The 19756-nt window shown below is 35.1% G+C and overlaps 1 protein-coding gene across 7 annotated transcripts in view; it reads right to left on the minus strand.

Moving 5' to 3' along the window:
* Window positions 1–19756, minus strand: part of dnm1a (dynamin 1a) — a 115528-nt gene that overhangs the window by 63013 nt on the left and 32759 nt on the right. For 4 of the 7 annotated variants that reach the window (XM_062055294.1, XM_062055289.1, XM_062055290.1 and 1 more), the window contains exons 11-14: window positions 5271–5357; window positions 1430–1500; window positions 1315–1366; window positions 1102–1113 (exon numbers count right to left, since the gene is read on the minus strand). In XM_062055294.1, the coding sequence (XP_061911278.1) occupies window positions 1102–1113; window positions 1315–1366; window positions 1430–1500; window positions 5271–5357 (222 nt within the window). Of the gene's footprint in view, window positions 1–1101; window positions 1114–1314; window positions 1367–1429; window positions 1501–5270; window positions 5358–12389; window positions 12529–19756 lie in introns of all 7 variants that reach the window. The other 3 variants (XM_062055293.1, XM_062055291.1, XM_062055288.1) reach the window with 1 other exon arrangement.

Here is a 19756-nt window from a genome sequence, read left to right on the forward strand (position 1 = left end):
GCCAGGTACTACTGTATTAAAAAAAAACAGATGTGCGATGAGCATCTGCAACTGGAATTACTTTCCCTTTATATCTTCCTCATTCTTTTTTAACAATTGATTTGCTTTTGCATTTGATTATATATAGCAGTAAACTTCTTTTTGAACTTTGTTGACAGTTAAAAATGTTAACCACAAATTGCCTCCGGCTCACATCTTTGTCATTATTTTTTAAAGGTCGGACTATCCTTTTGATCGTGTTTACAATTGACTATATACAGTGGTTAACTTCTTTTTACACTTTGTTGACAGTTAAAAATGTTAACCACAAATTGCCTTCGGCTCACATCTTTGTCATTATTTTTTAAAGGTCGGACTATCCTTTTGATCGTGTTTACAATTGACTATATACATTGGTTAACTTCTTTTTACACTCTGTTGACAGTTAAAAAATGTTAACCACAAATTGCCTTCGGCTCACATCTTTGTCATTCATGTTTAAAGGTTGGACTGTTCTTTTCATTTTGTTTACAGTTGACTACATACAGTGGTTAACTTCTTTTTACACTTGTGACAGTGAAGAATGTTCATATAAGGTTTTTTACGGTTTGACTCTGGTTAATTGTATGTCAATGAGAATGATACCCCCCATTAAATGTTTTAATGAGACTGAAAGTAGTAAACATACATAATGGGGGTCTCTATTAAGGGGTCAGCCTCGGACGGAGAACAGAAGCAGCAGGGGGTGTAAAAGGGCCAACTATACCCGCGTGTAAACAGGAAGCCCAGACCACCCCTTTGTTTACTACACCTCTAACCTTTGAGGCCAACCTGGGTGGTTGCTATGGCGACTGTCAAACTTTGAGGGGACGTGTGTGTGCCACCATTCCCAGATGGCGGGGGGTTGTTACCAAAAGTTTCGATGGATGTGCACCATCATGGGTTACAAATGAGAGTGTAAAGAATAAATAAGAATGTAAAAAGAGGAGGAAGAAGCAGCCAAGGGTTCCCCGTAACAGCCATCTACAGTTTAAAGTTTCCACACGCATCCAGCACATTAATATTAGACATACTATGCAAACATATGCTTGGATGGAAACCCTGCAGGCGTTCACTACTCACCATGATCTCATCCTTTAGCAGCACACGCACACACACACACACACACACACATACAGGTCACAGAAACGAAGAGGAGACACAATACAGGAAGAAAATGACATAAAATGATGAAGATGCAACAGAACTCCAGCAAAAAGAGAAACAACTCCTAAGAAGTCCAAACAAGAAAATGCATGTCATGCAAAAGTTGTGTAATACGCAAAAAATGATAACCTGATTGCCGGCCACTTTCTTCTTATTCATCTGGCTGATCCTCTGCTGAGCACTGCACACACACAAATCAGCATAAAGCGTGTGACCACAAAACAATAACGCGTCGTCCTCTTACTTGGCGAAGCCGATAAAGTCCTCGTGGTTGGTGTTCATGTACGACAACTCGATGTCGATCAGCAACAGCACCTGAAGGGCGGAATTTGTTTGTTATTTCTTCGGTCAGTGGTCAACAAAATAAACAAACAGTTGTACATAAACAAACAGTTGTACATTCATAAATTGAAAATGTTGCAGACCGAAAGGGTTTAGGCTGAAGTTGAACACCTATTGCGCCTAACCCTATAAACAAAGTCAAATACAAGATGAGCTTCCAAAAATTATGACATTTCCTTTTTGCAACATATTATAAATAAACATTGTACACAACATAAACACGGTTCAATTATATACACAGTAAAGGCATGTGAAATATCCTTGTACACATGTTAAGCCTTTGTACCAATGATATACTATATACAAACAATTATACTTCCATTATTATTTATATTCCACATTTACTTTTTAATTAACATTGATCATAGTATTAACTACTGTGTTGATTCAAGAGTGATATATTTTTCCAAGACATTGGTCTTAAAGTTTTTTTAAATTGTGTGAATGGAACTGGAACATTTTAAGGAATCATCCAAGCTGTTCCATAATTAATCATAATGTAATTATTTATTATCCTGAATGTAATTGAATAACAACAATAACAAATAACAATATCAATATTAATTATCAGTATTACTCAGTAAAATAAGGTAAGAGTTGGAGTTTGTTGCAAGTTTTGTTGGTTCTATGTAACATGTTTATGTGTATATTATTCACTGGCTTTTAACCCAGCATGAAACTTTAAACTGTTTTTAACTTTTGTAACTGTTTTTAACTTTTTAACTGATTTTTATCTAACAAATTGATTTTAGGGTAATTTGTATTTGCTTTTTCAATGTGTATTTTACTTCTGTTTTAAATGTTATTTTTTAGTCTGTCCTTTGCCTGTATTTCTTTGTGGTGTATAGCCCTTTGTTCTTCAACTGTGGTTGTTTTTAAAGGGCTTTATAAATAAAGTTGGTATGGTATGGCAGTGGTTCTCAACCTTTTTTCAGTGATGTACCCCCTGTGAACATTTTTTAAATTCAAGTACCCCCTAATCAGAGCAAAGCATTTTTGGTTGAAAAAAAGAGATAAAGAAGTAAAATACAGCACTATGTCATCAGTTTCTGATTTATTAAATTGTATAACAGTGCAAAATATTGCTCATTTGTTGTGGTCTTTCTTGAACTATTTGGAAAAAAATATATAAATATAACTAAAAACTTGTTGAAAAATAAACAAGTGATTCAATTATAAATAAAGATTTCTACACATACAAGTAATCATCAACTTAAAGTGCCCTCTTTGGGGATTGTAATAGAGATCCATCTGGATTCATGAACTTAATTCTAAACATTTCTTCACAAAAAAAGAAATATTTAACATCAATATTTATGGAACATGTCCACAAAAAATCTAGCTGTCAACACTGAATAATGCATTGTTGCATTTCTTTTCACAGTTCTTTTTAACAGACATTTTAAAAAAATCTCACGTACCCCTTGGCATACCTTCAAGTACCCCCAGGGGTACGCGTACCCCCATTTGAGAACCACTGTGGTATGGTATGGTATGTTTATGTGTGCTACGACTATGAGGTTTTTTTCTCCCTTAGCCTCAGTCTGGACCCCCTCCCAGGAGTTCAGCCTTTGACTGAATATTTTTTTACTCTCACAGCGTTTACTTGTTTCTCACCATTTTTTTTTAGTAAGGGACGCCGGAAGTTGGCAGACCCGTCAGCGACCCTGTTCTGTCTCCCTGTAATGTTTGTCTGATCTCGAATGGAACTGTGCTGAAAATCGCAATTTCCCCTCGGGGATTAATAAAGTACTTCCGATTCTGATTCTGGTCTGATTCTGAGTACCGTATTTTTCGGACTATAAGTCCCAGTTTTTTTCATAGTTTGGCCAGGGGTGCGACTTATACTCAGGAGAGACTTATGTATGAAATTCTTAACACATTGCCGTAAAATATCAAATAATATTATTTAGCTTATTCACGTAAGAGACTAGACGTATAAGATTTCATGGGATTTAGCGATTAGGAGTGACAGATTGTTTGGTAAACGTATAGCATGTTCTATATGTTATAGTTATTTGAATGACTCTTACCATAATATGTTACGTTAACATACCAGGCACGTTCTCAGTTGGTTATTTATGCGTCATATAACGTACACTTATTCAGCCTGTTGTTCACTACTCTTTATTTATTTAAAATTGCCTTTCAAATGTCTATTCTTGGTGTTGGGTTTTATCAAATAAATTTCCCCAAAAAATACGACTTATACTCCAGTGCGACTTATAAATGTTTTTTTCCTTCTTTATTATGCATTTTTAACCGGTGCGACTTATACTCCGGAGCGACTTATACTCCGAAAAATACGGTAAATATTAAATGAACTTTCACTGTCAACTGTCAACTCACAATTACGACTATAATAGATCATTGAAGCAAGAAATACTATAATTGATAATAATCTTTAGCTAATGTTTGGAGTCTGGCAAAAAAAAATCTCTATTTATGTTATTTGGACGAGGTGTTAGCTGACCCGTGTTGTGACCCAGGGTGGATCACAGCTGAGGACGTCTCTGTGTAGGTAACCTGGCTGAGCCCGGAAGAAGACCCCCCTATGACTATCTGTTGGCTTCCCGATGGACTGGACTCTCACATTATCTATTGATTTAACAATTCAATAATTATACCCACTCGACACCCATCATATGGGTTTAGATCAGGGGATGTCGTGAGTTTGTGACGCCCTTTGAGACTATATAAATACATTTTGATTGATTGATGATTGATTATTAGCGTACTATATAGATTTTGATATTTAATTATTGTTTAAAACATATTTTAAACTTCCTGTGATGAGGTGGCGACTTGTCCAGGGTGTACCCCGCCTTCCGCCCGAATGCAACTGAGATAGGCTCCAGCACCCCCCGCGACCCCAAAAGGGACAAGCGGTAGAAAATGGATGGATGGATATTCAAAACTTGTTATCATTATTAGTAGTATTATATAAAAGTGTCAGTTTGAGGTTGTTTTTGTTATTGCTTCTTTTTAAAGTTGTTAAAAAAAATCTATTGTCCAAACAGTTATGAATAATTATGCTTTCGCTGTGTTAGCTTAAGGATATTTTTAACAACCACATATGCTATCATGGACACACAACCAAGGTAATAATGTAAATAAGAATATAAATAATATTGTTAAAGACCATTTCTCATTTAAAAAAATCACATACATTTTAGTTTTAATTTATCCTTTATTCTGTATTCATTTTTTTGCATAGGTATTTATTTATTTATATATTAACTGGTTTACTTACTATTCTGTGTATAATTGCTATTATTATTTGTGTTAAAGATAACTGCAAATTAAATACCATTGTTATTATTATTATTATTATCATCATTATTGGAATGGGATACAAGTGTCAATGGTAGGTTGTCTTTTTTTGCTTCTTTATAAATTTATTAAAATAATCAAGTATTGATCAGTTATGAATATCTGTACTAGTGCTGTGTTAGATTAAGGATAGTGTCAGTCACCTTCGGTATTATGTGTTTTTTGGTCAGGGGTGTAATACTGTCATTGAAGGGAATTTCTCATTTATAAGCTGTGAATACATAATATTTTATTAATGCATCTAAATATGTACTTTGGTGTGTGTGTGTGTGTGTGTGTGTGTGTGTGTGTGTGTGTGTGTGTGTGTGTGTGTGTGTGTGTGTGTGTGTGTGTGTGTGTGTGTGTGTGTGTGTGTGTGTGTGTGTGTGTGTGTGCGTGTGTGTGTGTGTGTGCTTGTGTGCTTTTGTTACCTGGCCTTTAGTGCGGTTCTCTCTGTCTCTGATATGCTGAGTGACGATTCTCTCCATCTCTTCTCTCAGCATTGGGTACTGAGCCAGCTGCAAAGCACAGAGCACAGTGGGTCGGATGCAAATGCAAAGACACACAACATAAATCATCACATTACTCCCCTCACTGAAGACAACAATACACAGTTCCACTAATAGCACAATATCACACACAATGCATGAGAGAGGTTCGTCGCAGACTTTAGCTGGAGTCACACACTTTTTTGGAAAGGATTTTTTATGTGTAGAATAACAACATATAAATCTCTGTTGCCAATAAAGTGAATAATGCAAAGTCTGCGACAGTGCCACACAAACCCAGGATCAACAATGTTCCTGGCAGATGAGCGTCTCCTTCCCAGCACACAGAGGGGCTTTTTCCATGAGCTCATTGCACACACACACACACACACACACACACACACACACACACACACACAAGTTGGCGGGCCTCCAATGGGACAAAGACACTTATGTGTTTTTTTTTGTTGAATGTTATAATGCATCTTCCAGCACAATACAGTGCTTAAAAACCAGCATTCTCAATATTTAAAAGGATTATGTAAAAAAAAAAAAAAAAAAAAAGCACTGTAATTATTTGGAAACTGACATTTCCTTTAATTCTTCAGAAAATGATGTCATAACAATGACTGAAGAAGCAGGGCTCTGTTTATTAGTAGGATTATAATAAGCACAGAATGATGTGTTTTATTCATTTGTAATTATTTTAAAGAAATACCCTTTTAGATTTTCTAAAACTCAATTTGGTGAGCGAAAATGCTTGTTAATTTTACAAAATATATACGAATACAAAATAAATAAATAAATACAGTGTTTTAGCAGATAAACGTGTGTATCCAATAATTTTTTCAACTTGTCATTCAAATTATTGAATACTATTATTATTGTCAAATAGTAATATTTAATTGGATCGTTCAATTAAAAAAAATTAATGATTTGATTAAATGACATGAAATCATTTTATTAAATACAATTTAATCTAATAAAATTTCATCATTTGATTTAATATAAAAATAATTAAAGAAAATTAATCAAATGGAATGATTTAATTTAATCAAATTGATTTAATTCAATAAAATGTGTTTTATTCAATACAGGGTTGTTGCAGATCATTTTAATGACTAAAAAAAAAGCAAAATTTGGTGAGCAAAAATGCTTGTTAATTTTACAAAATATATGTGAATATAAATAAATACAGTGTTTTGGCAAATATAAATGTGTATCCAATATTTTTTTCAAACTTCTCACTCAAATGATTGATTACTATTATTATTGTCAAATAATAATATTTAATTGGATGGCTCAATTTAAAAAAAACAATTATTTGATTAAATAAAATGAAATAATTTCATTAAATAAAATTTTATCTAATAAAATGTCATCATTTGATTTAACATAAAAATAAATAAATCACATTAATAAAATTGAAAAATTTCATTTAATAAAATGTATTTAATTCAATAAAATTGATTTAATTTAGTTAAGGTTTACTTAACTTTGTTTTATTCAATACAGGGTTGTTGCAGTTCATTTTAAGGACTAAAAAAAATCCAAATTTGGTGAACAAAAATGCTTGTTAATTTTACAAAATATATGTGAATATAAATAAATACAGTGTTTTGGCAAATAAAAATGTGTATCCAATATTTTTTTCAAACTTCTCACTCAAATGATTGATTACCATTATTATTGTCAAATAATAATATTTAATTGGATTGCTCAATTTAAAAAAATAATGATTTGATTAAATAAAATTAAATAATTTCATTAAATAAAATGTAACCTAATAAAATGTAATCATTTGATTTAATATGAAAAATGAATTAAATTAATTAATAAAGTTGAATAGTTTCATTCAATAAAATTGATTTAATTCAATAAAATTGATTTAATTTAGTTCAGTTTTACTTAACTTTATTCTATTCAATACAGGGTTGTTGCACATCATTCTAAGGACTAAAAATAGCTACATTTGGTGAGCAAAAAGTTTAATAGGTCTTGTCAATTTGCCGAATGGAAAAAACATAATAAAGTTTGGAAATGTAATTCCTGAAGATGCTTTTCAACATGAAAAAAAAAAGTGTCCTGTCCTTTGGGGGGGGGGGTTGTCACATGCAGGGCTGCATGCAGAGATGCAATACGTGCAATGCAAAAGGACTGAGGACGGAAGGGCGTAGGTGGCAATGATGGGAGATTCAGGGTGCCGAGGAAGACTTTAAACTGACCCCTTTGTGGATTTTCCCAAGCACTGTATATCGCAATACAGTCTATCTTTAAAACACAGTACGTCTCTGAAAGTGAAAATCAACATAACAGCGTGACAGAGAGGAGAAATCCAAAGGAGGTCACGCTCTCGAAGGAGGACGAAAGACAAATAAAGATACAGCAGGAACCAAAAAATGAAAAAGATGATGAAAGGGCGTCAGTTAGTCAATGAGTGGAACTACACAATCAGTCACGTCACTTAAGTTATAACTCATACAGATAAAGACAATGGAGAGATTTGTTGACAGGGTGGGGGTCAAAAAGATCCAACATGCAGACTAATTGAAATAAAGTTGTTCAAGTATTCAAAAAATTGCGCAGAAAGTAAAATAAAGTGTGTATTAAAGGGTCACACTTGTAAAGTTTTGAGTAAGGAGAGACCGATTTCAGCTGGCAAGACTGCAACTTCCTGAAACATCCTACAATTCTAAAATGATAAAGGTCCAACATTTACATAAAACACAAAGAAAATGTGTATATCTAAAAATAGCTGGGTTTTTTTGTTTTTTTTAAATGTACTCACCTGGCGTTATTAGCATGCTAATTGTAGGATAAACAGTCTAGCCATTTTTATTGGCACCTTCCTGCGTCTGTTTCCGACATTTCCCGTAGTATTAAACGCCAAATGGAAGACATACTCTGTAAATCGAAGATGGTTTGACATATTTTTGAATAAAAAATAAAATCTATCAAGCAGTAATGCTAATGATATGTTAACTTCCTATTTCTGTTTTCTAACATTTCCTGTGTCACAAATGTCAAACATGTGAAATACCCAATATTCCCGCAAAAACGAAAAAGTCATTTGACATACAAACAATCAGTAATAATACTTTTAAAAAGTGAAAATAAGTCACTTGTACTTGCTGCTTCAAATCCAAGCATAGCTATTAGCATACTGTACTTAAAAAGACTATTTGGCTAAAATGTGCCTTTCTCTTTCTGTTCCTAATCTTTTCTGTGGCACAAATGTCCGAATGTACATCATAAATGTTAAACATTACTGCGAAATGGAAGGCAGTTAAATATATATTTAATTAACAGGCAAAAGCTTCCTTACGTTTGTCGCTTTAGATGTTAGCATAGCTATTAGCATGCTAATAGCTTACCCATTTCAGCCAGCTAAAGTTCCCCTACGGAACTTCCCGCTTCATAATTGTCCAAATACAAATCATAAACACCAAATATTTCTACAAATATGGACATATTTAGCTATTAGTGCAAATAAATAATTTGCAATTACTGCTCCATGTGTTAGCTCGTGCGCAGCTGGGATAGGCTCCAGCACCCCCGCGACGCCGAGAGGGACAAGCGGTAGAAAATGGATGGATGGATGGTGTTAGCATTGCAATTAGCATGCTAATAATACCATCAATAGTCTAGATAACCTGCTGTCTTACCTGAACATAGTGATGTGCGATACTACTGATTTTATTTCCGAATCGATACCGAGTATAATTCAGGCTGGTATGGGTGATACCGACCTGATACCGATACTTTATGCAAATATACTTAATGTGTCTGGTAAAATAAAAAAAATAGTGCATTTCAAGTGTTGTCGCTCTTGGAGAATCATCTTCAAATGCTAAAAAAAAATCACAGGGAGAAACAAATAATGTTGTTATTTTGCACTGAATGCGTTCTCTTCAAATTCAAGTCTGTATGTAGTGTCAACGAATGGCCTCCAATAAAAGTATACGTAGATTACACTTGTTGTTATATAATACTGAATGACTCCTTTGAATTGCCAGTCATTTTCGTGCTTGCACATTACTTAATTACCTCGGCGGAAGAAAAAGTACTTCCCACCAATCACGTTTTTATTCAGACAAGATCTCAGTTATTTACTCACTTTACACTGCGTTCCTGTTAATGATGTACACTATCACAAATTACTAAAGTATCAAAAGTATCGATATTTTGGTTTGAGAATCAATTTTAGAGGATAAAGATCTGGTATTTGTCAGGCTTGTTACTGACAGTTTGGTTATGTTTGAGTTTTCCTCCGTGTTTGTGTTTATTTCCTGCACGTCTCCCTGAGCGCTCGTTTCCCTCACCTTTCCCTGATCGACAGCCTGGCACACCTGGTTGCAGTTGCCAATGAGGCTACTATTTATGCCTGCCTCGCCCTCCAGTCAGGGCTCGATGATTGTATCCTGTATACTGTTGCCTGTCTCCTGGTTCCTGTTTTCCCTGCATTTTGACATTAAAGTCATGTTTTCCTTGGGGTTCAAGACCGCCAGCAGTCCTTGACAGTATTATTATTTATTGTGTTGTTTTCTATCTTAGATATTAATATTAGAGATGTCCGATAATGGCTTTTTTGCAGATAATCCGATATTGTCCAACTCTTAATTACCGATTCCGATATCAACCGATACCGATATATACAGTGGTGGAATTAACACATTATTATGCCTAATTTTGTTGTGATGCCCCGCTGGATGCATTAAACAATGTAACAAGGTTTTCCAAAATAAATCAACTCAAGTTATGGAAAAAAATGCCAACATGGCACTGCCATATTTATTATTGAAGTCACAAAGTGCATTATTTTTTTTAATATTCCTCAAAACAGCAGCTTGGAATTTGGGACATGCTCTCCCTGGATACTCACTTGGGAGTACCAAGTGAGTATCCAATCACAAGTTGCGAAAACAGGAAGTGGCACCTGAACCATACGAGCCATAGAAAACCACAGAAAAGTCACCAGTACAATTACCACAAAAATAAAGTCTTTGTCTTACACCTAGTAATCCGCTGTGGACAGACGAAGCCAAGCAATGCGGGTTTAGCGAGCAGTGCGCGCCCCCGCGAAGGAAATCCATTTTTGGCAGGCAATCACATTTTGGCACAACACCGGCAGCGAAATGATTTGCTCGCCACTTTCTAACGAATCAACCGACTATGACGATACCACTGGCTTATACGGTGTCGGATGGGTGCTACAAATTGTGAGTTCAAATATTTCATTTCTTAATTTTTTCATGTTTCATTAGTTTTATACAATAATTTCTAGGCTAGACTACTGCAACTCACTTCTTGTCGGGATCCCCGGCAAGAACATCCAGAAGCTGCAGTACTTACAGAATAGTGCTGCTAAGATCCTGATGAGAGCGCGGAAATACGACCACATCACACCAGTTCTCAAATCCCTTCACTGGCTTCCTGTTCCACTCAGGAATGAATACAAAGTCACACTACGTTACCAGTGCCTGCATGGAAATGCCCCCCTCTACCTCAAAGAACTGCTCACCCCCCAAATCCTCCACACGACACCTCCGCTCCGGACAGGCTAACCTCCTCCAACCTCTGAGGACAAAGCTACGAACAATGGGAGACCGGGCTTTCTGCTCCGCCGTTCCCAGTCTGTGGAACGCTCTCCCTGACCACCTGAGGGCACCACAGACTGTGGATGCTTTTAAAAAAGGCTTAAATCCCTTCTTTTTGAAAAAAAAGCCTTTTTTTTAGATATATGCGTGCTAGTTTTAGCTATTAGGCTGTTCTAGTTTTTATTTTTTTTATTTTTTATTATCTCTTTATTTTTTTAATACACTATAGCACTTTGAGGTTGTTTGCTCAATGTAAAGTGCTTTTTACAAATAAAATCTAATATTATTCTTCTTATTATTATTTCAATTTTGACAGTACCGCGTAAGATATGTTTTCATTGCTGAAGCAGGTTTATTGAATCTTAAATGCGCCGAAAAACATACCCTTTTATACACTGTTGAGGGGTTTCAAAGCACAGTAGCGTGCAAGTGTGTTTTTGTATAGTATCTCCATCTGTGTCCATGTGGTGACATAAATTATGGTATTTTGAGAGGTGAAGTGGGACTAAGTAGGACATCACTGAAGGCCTCGGTGAGAAACGCACGGCCCGTCACACCACTACTGAACATTAACATTCCCAATTAACAATGGAGAGTATTTTTCTGACGAAAAACATGCTTCTTTTCTAGATTATATTTGATAAAAGATTTACACTAGCATGGTTTATTTCTAGAGATGTTTGTTTAAATGCTTTAAAATGTAATATCGGAAATTATCGGTATCGTTTTTTTATTATCGGTATCGTTTTTTTTTTTGTTGTTGTTGTTTTTTTAAATTAAATCAACATAAAAAACACAAGATACACTTACAATTAGTGCACCAACCCAAAAAACCTCCCTCCCCCATTCACACTCATTTACACAAAAGGGTTGTTTCTTTCTGTTATTAATATTCTGGTTCCTACATTATATATCAATATATATCATTACAGTCTGCAAGGGATACAGTCCGTAAGCACACATGATTGTGCGTGCTGCTGGTCCACTAATAGTACTAACCTTTAACAGTTAATTTTACTCATTTTCTTTAATTACTAGTTTCTATGTAACTGTTTTTATATTGTTTTACTTTCTTTTTTATTCAAGAAAATGTTTTTAATTTATTTATCTTATTTTTTAATTTTTAAAAAAAGGACCTTATCTTCACCATACCTGGTTGTCCAAATTAGGCATAATAATGTGTTAATTCCACGACTGTATATATCGGTATCGGTTGATATCGGTATTGGTAATTAAGAGTTGGACAATATCGGAATATCGGATATCGGCAAAAAAGCCATTATCGGACATCCCTATTTATTTCTACTTTTGGCTTCATTTGAGCTTATACTATTAGCATTTTTTTAGTGTGATGCAAACTAACCTGCACTAAAAACATGCTTAAAGGTCAATAAAAGCCCAGCCATCGGTCTCCCCCTACGTATGGACTTTACAGAAATAATAATCCTCTTTCTGATTATTTTACCTTTTGACTACACCTTTGTATGGTGAAGGTGAGTTCGCTCGTAACCATATCTATACACTTCAGAGTGGGCTCCTTCAGTGTTTGGATCTGCTTTTTCACTATAGTCTCGAAGGCCAGGTCAGGGGTGAACAGACCCGTCCTGTATAGGGATAGGCAGGCAGCACGGAGGAGAGACAGTTGAAAAAAAACCAAATCGGGGAAAAGAGAGTAAAGAAGTAATGGAAGTGATGAAAAAAAGACAAAGAGCGGGATTCGGGGGGGAGATAAAACAGCACAGAAGGAAGAAAATGCAGTCGTTTTGCGCCTGAAGCCATTCTGGAAACGCTGGCGGTCCTCTCTATCCTTTACGACGGGAGAAAGCGAGACCGCAGTCATGCAACGCTCCTTTAAGTAGCCATCGCTCACTCTCCCGCAAGCCCAAGAACAACACGGCGCATCCCCAGTGGAGGTGTCCACTAGGTTGCTTTTGGAGCGGATTTGGCCACACAGGTTAAAAAAAATTCACTTGCAAAAACATGAACACGGCACCTTTTTTTAGGCTACAGGTGCAAAGCTGCGGTCTCACGCACGCACACGAAACGTCTGGATTCTGAGGTCATCCAATATGGCTGCCCGGTCACTTCCTTCCTCTGACACTATGCCCAAAATCCAAACTCGGAAATGGTTTGGTTTGTTTAAGGAAAAAATATAAAAGTGACAAACAAAAGCCTTATTTTTTATTAGTATTTGGCTTATTATTATGGTGTTAACAGAAGAGAAATGTAACACAAAAATTACACTTCTTGGATGTCTATGTGCACTGCAAAAACTGAAATCTAAGTAAGATTAAATATCTCAAATAAGGGTGATATTTGCTTATTTTCTGTCTGATAAGATCATTCTTCTCACTAAGCAGATTTTATATTAAGGTGTTTTACTTGTTTTAAGTGTTTTGGTCTTAAATGATCTCAGTAAGATATTACAGCTTGTTGCTGATATTTTATGACCTATATTGAGTAAAACATGCTTGAAACTAGAATATCAACTGTTGCAAAGCTGTGTCATCAACACTCACAAGTATAAAACTACTTTTTTAAAGTAATAATTTTTTATTTCAAGCATGAAAAAAATCATGACACAATTGTGTCTCATAATTAAAACAGATGACAGCCAAATGCCAAAAATACGTAAGTAGTACAGTTGGCACAGTACAGTAAACTGACAGTTAATATTTGAACATTTAACATTTGACATTTCAAACAATTTTGAACAGAAATAGTTCATGTACATTCAGATAAATTCCTCAAAATTACAATAAAAAAATTTTTGGCCGGGGACCGGGCTGTATATATGCGCACTAATTGACTGAAAGAGCACGCACTTGGCGTGATGATGTCATGTTATCGATGGAAAAATGCATTTTTAGACGATATGATTTGCCTGAGCGGCTAGGAGACCCCGGATTTGCCTTTCCATTAAGAACAATAAATTAGTTTTTAGTCTAAGTTTGCTGGTTTCAAGAAATGTAATGCTGAGTGCATATCATTATGTCAAAATAATGGCACTAGCATTGACTTAATTTAAGAATATTTTTCAACATATTCAACATTTTTTTTCTATCAAGAAAAGTGCACTTGTTATTAGTGAGATTATACTTATTTTAAGGTATTTTTGGGTTCATTGAGGTTAGCTAATTTTACATGTTTTGGAAAGTCTTGACAAGCCAAATTTTCCTGTTCTATTGGCAGATAATTTTGCTTAGTTCAAATAAAATACCCCTCATTTATGTATTTTTTTTCTTGTTTTTGAACACTGAGTTTTTGCAGTGTGGACAAAATTAATGGGACAACTACAGGAAATAAAGGTACAATGTTAGTATATTTGTGATGTCAGAGGTAACTGATCTCATGTTCTTCCACACCAAACTCATCCAAATAGGCATTCTTTAATTAACTGTTTTTCATAATTAAATGCTTAATGTGTCCCAATATTTTGTCCATATACGTACACAGTATGCAATTAGGGCACAGTGTACTTTACTTTACCTCCCCAAAAAAATTTTTAAAAAGTTAACAAAAAAACAGTGTAACCTCTGAGGTTGAACACAATCTGTTTTGGAATTTAGAATGCAATGTTCTCTGTAGGAAATCATGGAAATAGTCAGTTAGGGGTTCAAACTGTGGCCACCATACAACTTTAAGGTGGTTAAGGAAGTATTCTCAAATGTCCAACATGTGTAAAAAATAAAAATAAAAATAAATTAGCAGTTTTTTAATAAAATCAAAAACATTCAAACGCAAAATCATGATAATTTTACCTGACTACTATGGTTTATTTTATATGTACACTGTTTTTAAGATGATCTTTATAGTGATTGGTATTTTACTGCTCTTTGAATTGAATTCCTTTGTTGACCTTGTAATCGTTTTACTGTTTTTAGGTAAACAACAGATGAAAATAGCCTTTTTGTTAATTCTTGTACATTTACAGCAATGTTAAATAACTGTCCCCGTCGAATAAACCAATCGATAAAATACTTTGCAGAATAGCGCATAGCATATGTCTTCTAAACGGAGTAGACTTTGCAGAGTATATTCAATGATGAAAGATGTTGACTAGGTTTTACTTTAGCCATATTGTGCTGAGCAGCCAGGATATTGATGAGCATACCCTGTTCTATGTCCTATTCTATGGTTATCATCACATTTTTGTGTCGCTGCTATTTTCCTGTAGAGCATTCAACGCCACTTATAGGGTTCACTGAGTTGAAGTCCTGCGAGCGACATTTTACGTTTGAGCGAATTCCGAATTGTACCACTTCTACTTAAACATATGCTGTGTACATTCTTCTACTTTAATAATATAGATAGAGGTGTCCAATTTCGACTTTTTCACTTCCAATACGATACTAATATTGGAGCCTTGAGTGTTAAGCCGACACCGAAATTAATCCAATACGATATCAGCCCGAATTTGATCATTTTGTAGTGTGAAATGTTAGAAAATGCTTGATCAAGTAAAATTACTCAGAAAAAAATGGTAGGTATGAAAAACACTAATCTTATGACAGATGTAGGCTTTTGAAGTGGAGTGTTAATTTTTGTTTTGGCGAAACATAGTGGTCACAAAAATTTGTTAAATTAAGCGCATGATGCGGTAATTTGAATGATGCGGACACGTTTGTTACTAGATACTTTCTAATACACTGCTGCCTCTGAGACTTTGTATGTGTAAGTAATATGCAACTATAATTACATAATACTGGTTTACATTGACACCTGTGATTGTACCATTAAGGGCACTTATTACGTATGTATGGCTTGTGTGCAATTGTGTGCTTATCTGTTGTGTATCTGCTAGCACCTTTTCTGAATGACTTCATTTGAATACAAGAAAAGATCAAACTTTTGTGCTTATTGGGGGACATTTAGATGTTAACTGGCTGTCGAGCTCTGCACAAGTAAACTTGCTGCAGTAGTACTTGTATAGGACATTTCAGATGCAAGCCAATATCATCCGATACTTGTTTTTTTTTCCACTGATATCATTATTCGATTCTGACACCCCTAAATAAAAATGTTGACCGCCAAAAGTTTGGACACACCTTCTCATTCAATGTTTTTTTTTATTTTCATGACTACTGTAGATTGTCACTGAAGGCATCAAAACTATAAATGAACACATGTGGAGTTATGTACTTAACAAAAAAAGGTGAAATAGCTGAAAACATGTTTTGTATTCTAGTTTCTTCAAAATAGCCACCCTTTGCTCTGACTACTGTTTTGCACAGTGTTGGCATTCTCTCGATGAGCTTCAAGAAAGGGTTTTCACTTCACAGGTGCCATAGTTTTGATGCCTTCAGTGACAATCTACAATGTAAATAGTCATGAAAATAAAGAAAACGCATTGAAATGAGAAGGTGTGTCCAAACTTTTGATGCAGGAACAGGCCGCTATGTCACAATAAGCTCCATTTCCTGATCTACGGTTATCATCACATTTGTCCTTCATTGGCGAAAAGGCCATTTTTTAAATTATTATACAGTACACTGCAAAAAGTCAGTGTTCAAAAAAAATTAAAACAATTTTTAAAAAATGTGGGGTATTTTATTTGAATTAAGCAAAATTATCTGCCAATAGAACAAGAAAATTCGGCTTGTCAAGACTTTCCAAAACAAGTAAAATTAGCTAACCTCAATGAAACCAAACATACCTTAAAATAAGTATATTCTCACTAATAACAAGTGCACTTTTCTTGGTAGGAAAAAAAAGAGACCTTTTTTCTTAATATGTTGAAAAATATTCTTAAATTAAGTAAATGCTAGTGCCATTATGTTGACATAATGATATGCGGTCGGCATTACATTTCTTGAAACCAGCAAACTTATACTAAAAACTAGTTTATTTTTCTTAATGGAAAGGCAACAAGGCAACCGCCTAATTTATTTTTATTTTTATTTTTTACACATGTTGGACATTTGAGAATACTTCCTTAACCACCTTAAAGTTGTATGGTGGCCACAGTTTGAACCCCTAACTGACTATTTCCATGATTTCCTACAGAGAACATTGCATTCTAAATTCCAAAACAGATTGTGTTCAACCTCAGAGGTTTCACTGTTTTTTGTTAACTTTTAAAAACATTTTTTGGGGCGGTAAAGTAAAGTACACTGTGCCCTAATTGCATACTGTGTACGTATATGGACAAAATGTTGGGACACATTAAGCATTTAATTATGAAAAACAGTTCATTAATGAATGCCTATTTGGATGAGTTTGGTGTGGAAGAACATAAGATCAGTTACCTCTGACATCACAAATATACTAACCTTGTACGTTTATTTCCTGTAGTTGTCCCATTACTTTTGTCCACACTGCAAAAAGTCATTGTTCAAAAACAAGGAAAAAAAATACATAAATGAGGGGTATTTTATTTGAACTAAGCTAAATTATCTGCCAATAGAACAAGAAAATTTGGCTTGTCAAGACTTTCCAAAACAAGTAAAATTAGCTAACCTCAATGAACCCAAAAATACCTTAAAATAAGTATAATCTCACTAATAACAAGTGCACTTTTCTTGATAGAAAAAAAATGTTGAATATGTTGAAAAATATTCTTAAATTAAGTCAATGCTAGTGCCATTATTTTGACATAATGATATGCACTCTGCATTACATTTCTTGAAACCAGCAAACTTATACTAAAAACTAATTTATTGTTCTTAATGGAAAGGCAAATCCGGGGTCTCCTAGCCGCTCAGGCAAATCATATTGTCTAAAAATGCATTTTTCCATCGATAACATGACATCATCGCGCCAAGTGCGTGCTCTTTCAGTCAATTAGCGCGCATATATACAGCCCGGCCCCCGGCCACATTTTTTTTTATTGTAATTTTGAAGAATTTATCTGAATGTGCATGAACTATTTCTGTTCAAAATTGTTTGAAATGTTAAATGTTTAAATATTAACTGTCAGTTTACTGTACTGTGCCAACTGTACTACTATATAAGTACGTATTTTCTATTGTTTCATTGAAAATAAAACAGCAAAGTCCATTTGGCTGTCACCTGTTTTAATATGAGACACATTCGTGTCACAATCATAATTTTTTTTTCATGCTTGAAGTAAGAAATTATTACTTTAAAAAAGGAGTTTTATACTTGTGAGTGTTGATGACACAGCTTTGCAACAGTTGATATTCTAGTTTCAAGCATGTTTTACTCAATATAGGTCATCAAATCTCAGCGACAAGCTGTAATATCTTACTGAGATCATTTAGGACCAAAACACTTAAACAAGTAAAACACTCTAGCATAAAATCTGCATAGTGAGAAAATAATGATCTTATCAGACGGAAAATAAGCAAATATCACCCTTATTTGAGATATTTAATTTTACTTAGATTTCAGTTTTTGCAGTGTAGATGGCTTATTGTTGCTTTAGACCAGTGGTTCTTAATCTGGGTTCGATCGAACCCTAGGGGTTCGGTGAGTCGTGCTCAGGGGTTCGGCAGAGGTCAAGACACACCCGACTCATCGTGTAAATAAAAACTTTTCCCTATCGGCGTATTACGGATACGGCAACAGCAGAAGTCACACTGATTTGCAGGTGTGTAATTTGTTGTGAGTTTATGCACTGTGTTGGTTTTGTTGTTTGAACAAGGTGATGTCCATACACGGTTCATTTTGTGCACCAGTAAAAAAACATGGTAACACTTTAATATGGGGAACATATTCACCATTAATTAGTTGCTTATTAACATGCAAATGAGTAACATATTGGCTCTTAACTAGTCATTATTAAGTACTTATTAATGCCTTATACTGCATGGCCTTATTATAACCCAAACCCTCTAACCCTAACCCTTTTTTTTGATTGATTGGTTGAAACTTTTATTAGTAGATTGCACAGTATAGTACATATTCCGTACAATTGACCACTAAATGTTAGAGTGTCCGCCCTGAGATCGGTAGGTTGTGAGTTCAAACCCCGGCCGAGTCATACCAAAGACTATAAAAATGGGATTACCTCCCTGCTTGGCACTCAGCATCAAGGGTTGGAATTGGGGGTTAAATCACAAAATGATTCCCGGGCGCGGCACCGCTGCTGCCCACTGCTCCCCTCACCTCCCAGGGGGTGATCAAGGGGATGGGTCAAATGCAGAGGACAAATTTCACCACACCTAGTGTGTGTGTGACAATAATTGGTACTTTAACTTTAACTTTAACTCAAATGGTAACACCCAAATAAGTTTTTCAACTAGTTTAAGTCGGGGTCCCTAACCAAATAACTCTAAATTAAGTCTTTGTTACTTAGAATATGTTCCCCTAGTGTCCAAAAAACTCTAAATTAAGTTTTTTTTTACTTAGAATATGTTCCTCATACTAAAGTGTTACCAAAAACATATAACTTTGTCTTTAATTTAAAAAAACAAAACATTTTATTTTTCACTAAAGAAGGGTTCGGTGAATGCGCATATGAAACTGGTGGGGTTCGGTACCTCCAACAAGGTTAAGAACCACTGCTTTAGCCATATTGTACTAGTTCCGAGGGTTATCATCACTTTTTTCCAAATTTTACAACCTGATGTGCGTTCAAATATCAAGGTTTCTCTGTACTTTGTAAATCTAATGATTTTCCTCAGGCAGCCATACATTGATAACAACTCAGCCTCCACACTACTTTCCTAACTAATCAGCACAGCTCTCTATCACGGGGAAAACCTGTCCAGCCAAACCCGACCGCAGCAGACAAGGCAGGTGTACGGCAGCCCACCCCGGCCCTCCCCAAAACAACCCAAGGCTGGAGCAGGCGGCAAGGTCACGGGAGTAAGGGAGCAGCGGCGGGACACTTTGCGGACGAAGGTTTGAGAACACACAATATCAAAA

Source organism: Entelurus aequoreus, linkage group LG08 (assembly GCF_033978785.1).
Source record: "Entelurus aequoreus isolate RoL-2023_Sb linkage group LG08, RoL_Eaeq_v1.1, whole genome shotgun sequence".
Lineage (NCBI taxonomy): Eukaryota > Metazoa > Chordata > Actinopteri > Syngnathiformes > Syngnathidae > Entelurus > Entelurus aequoreus.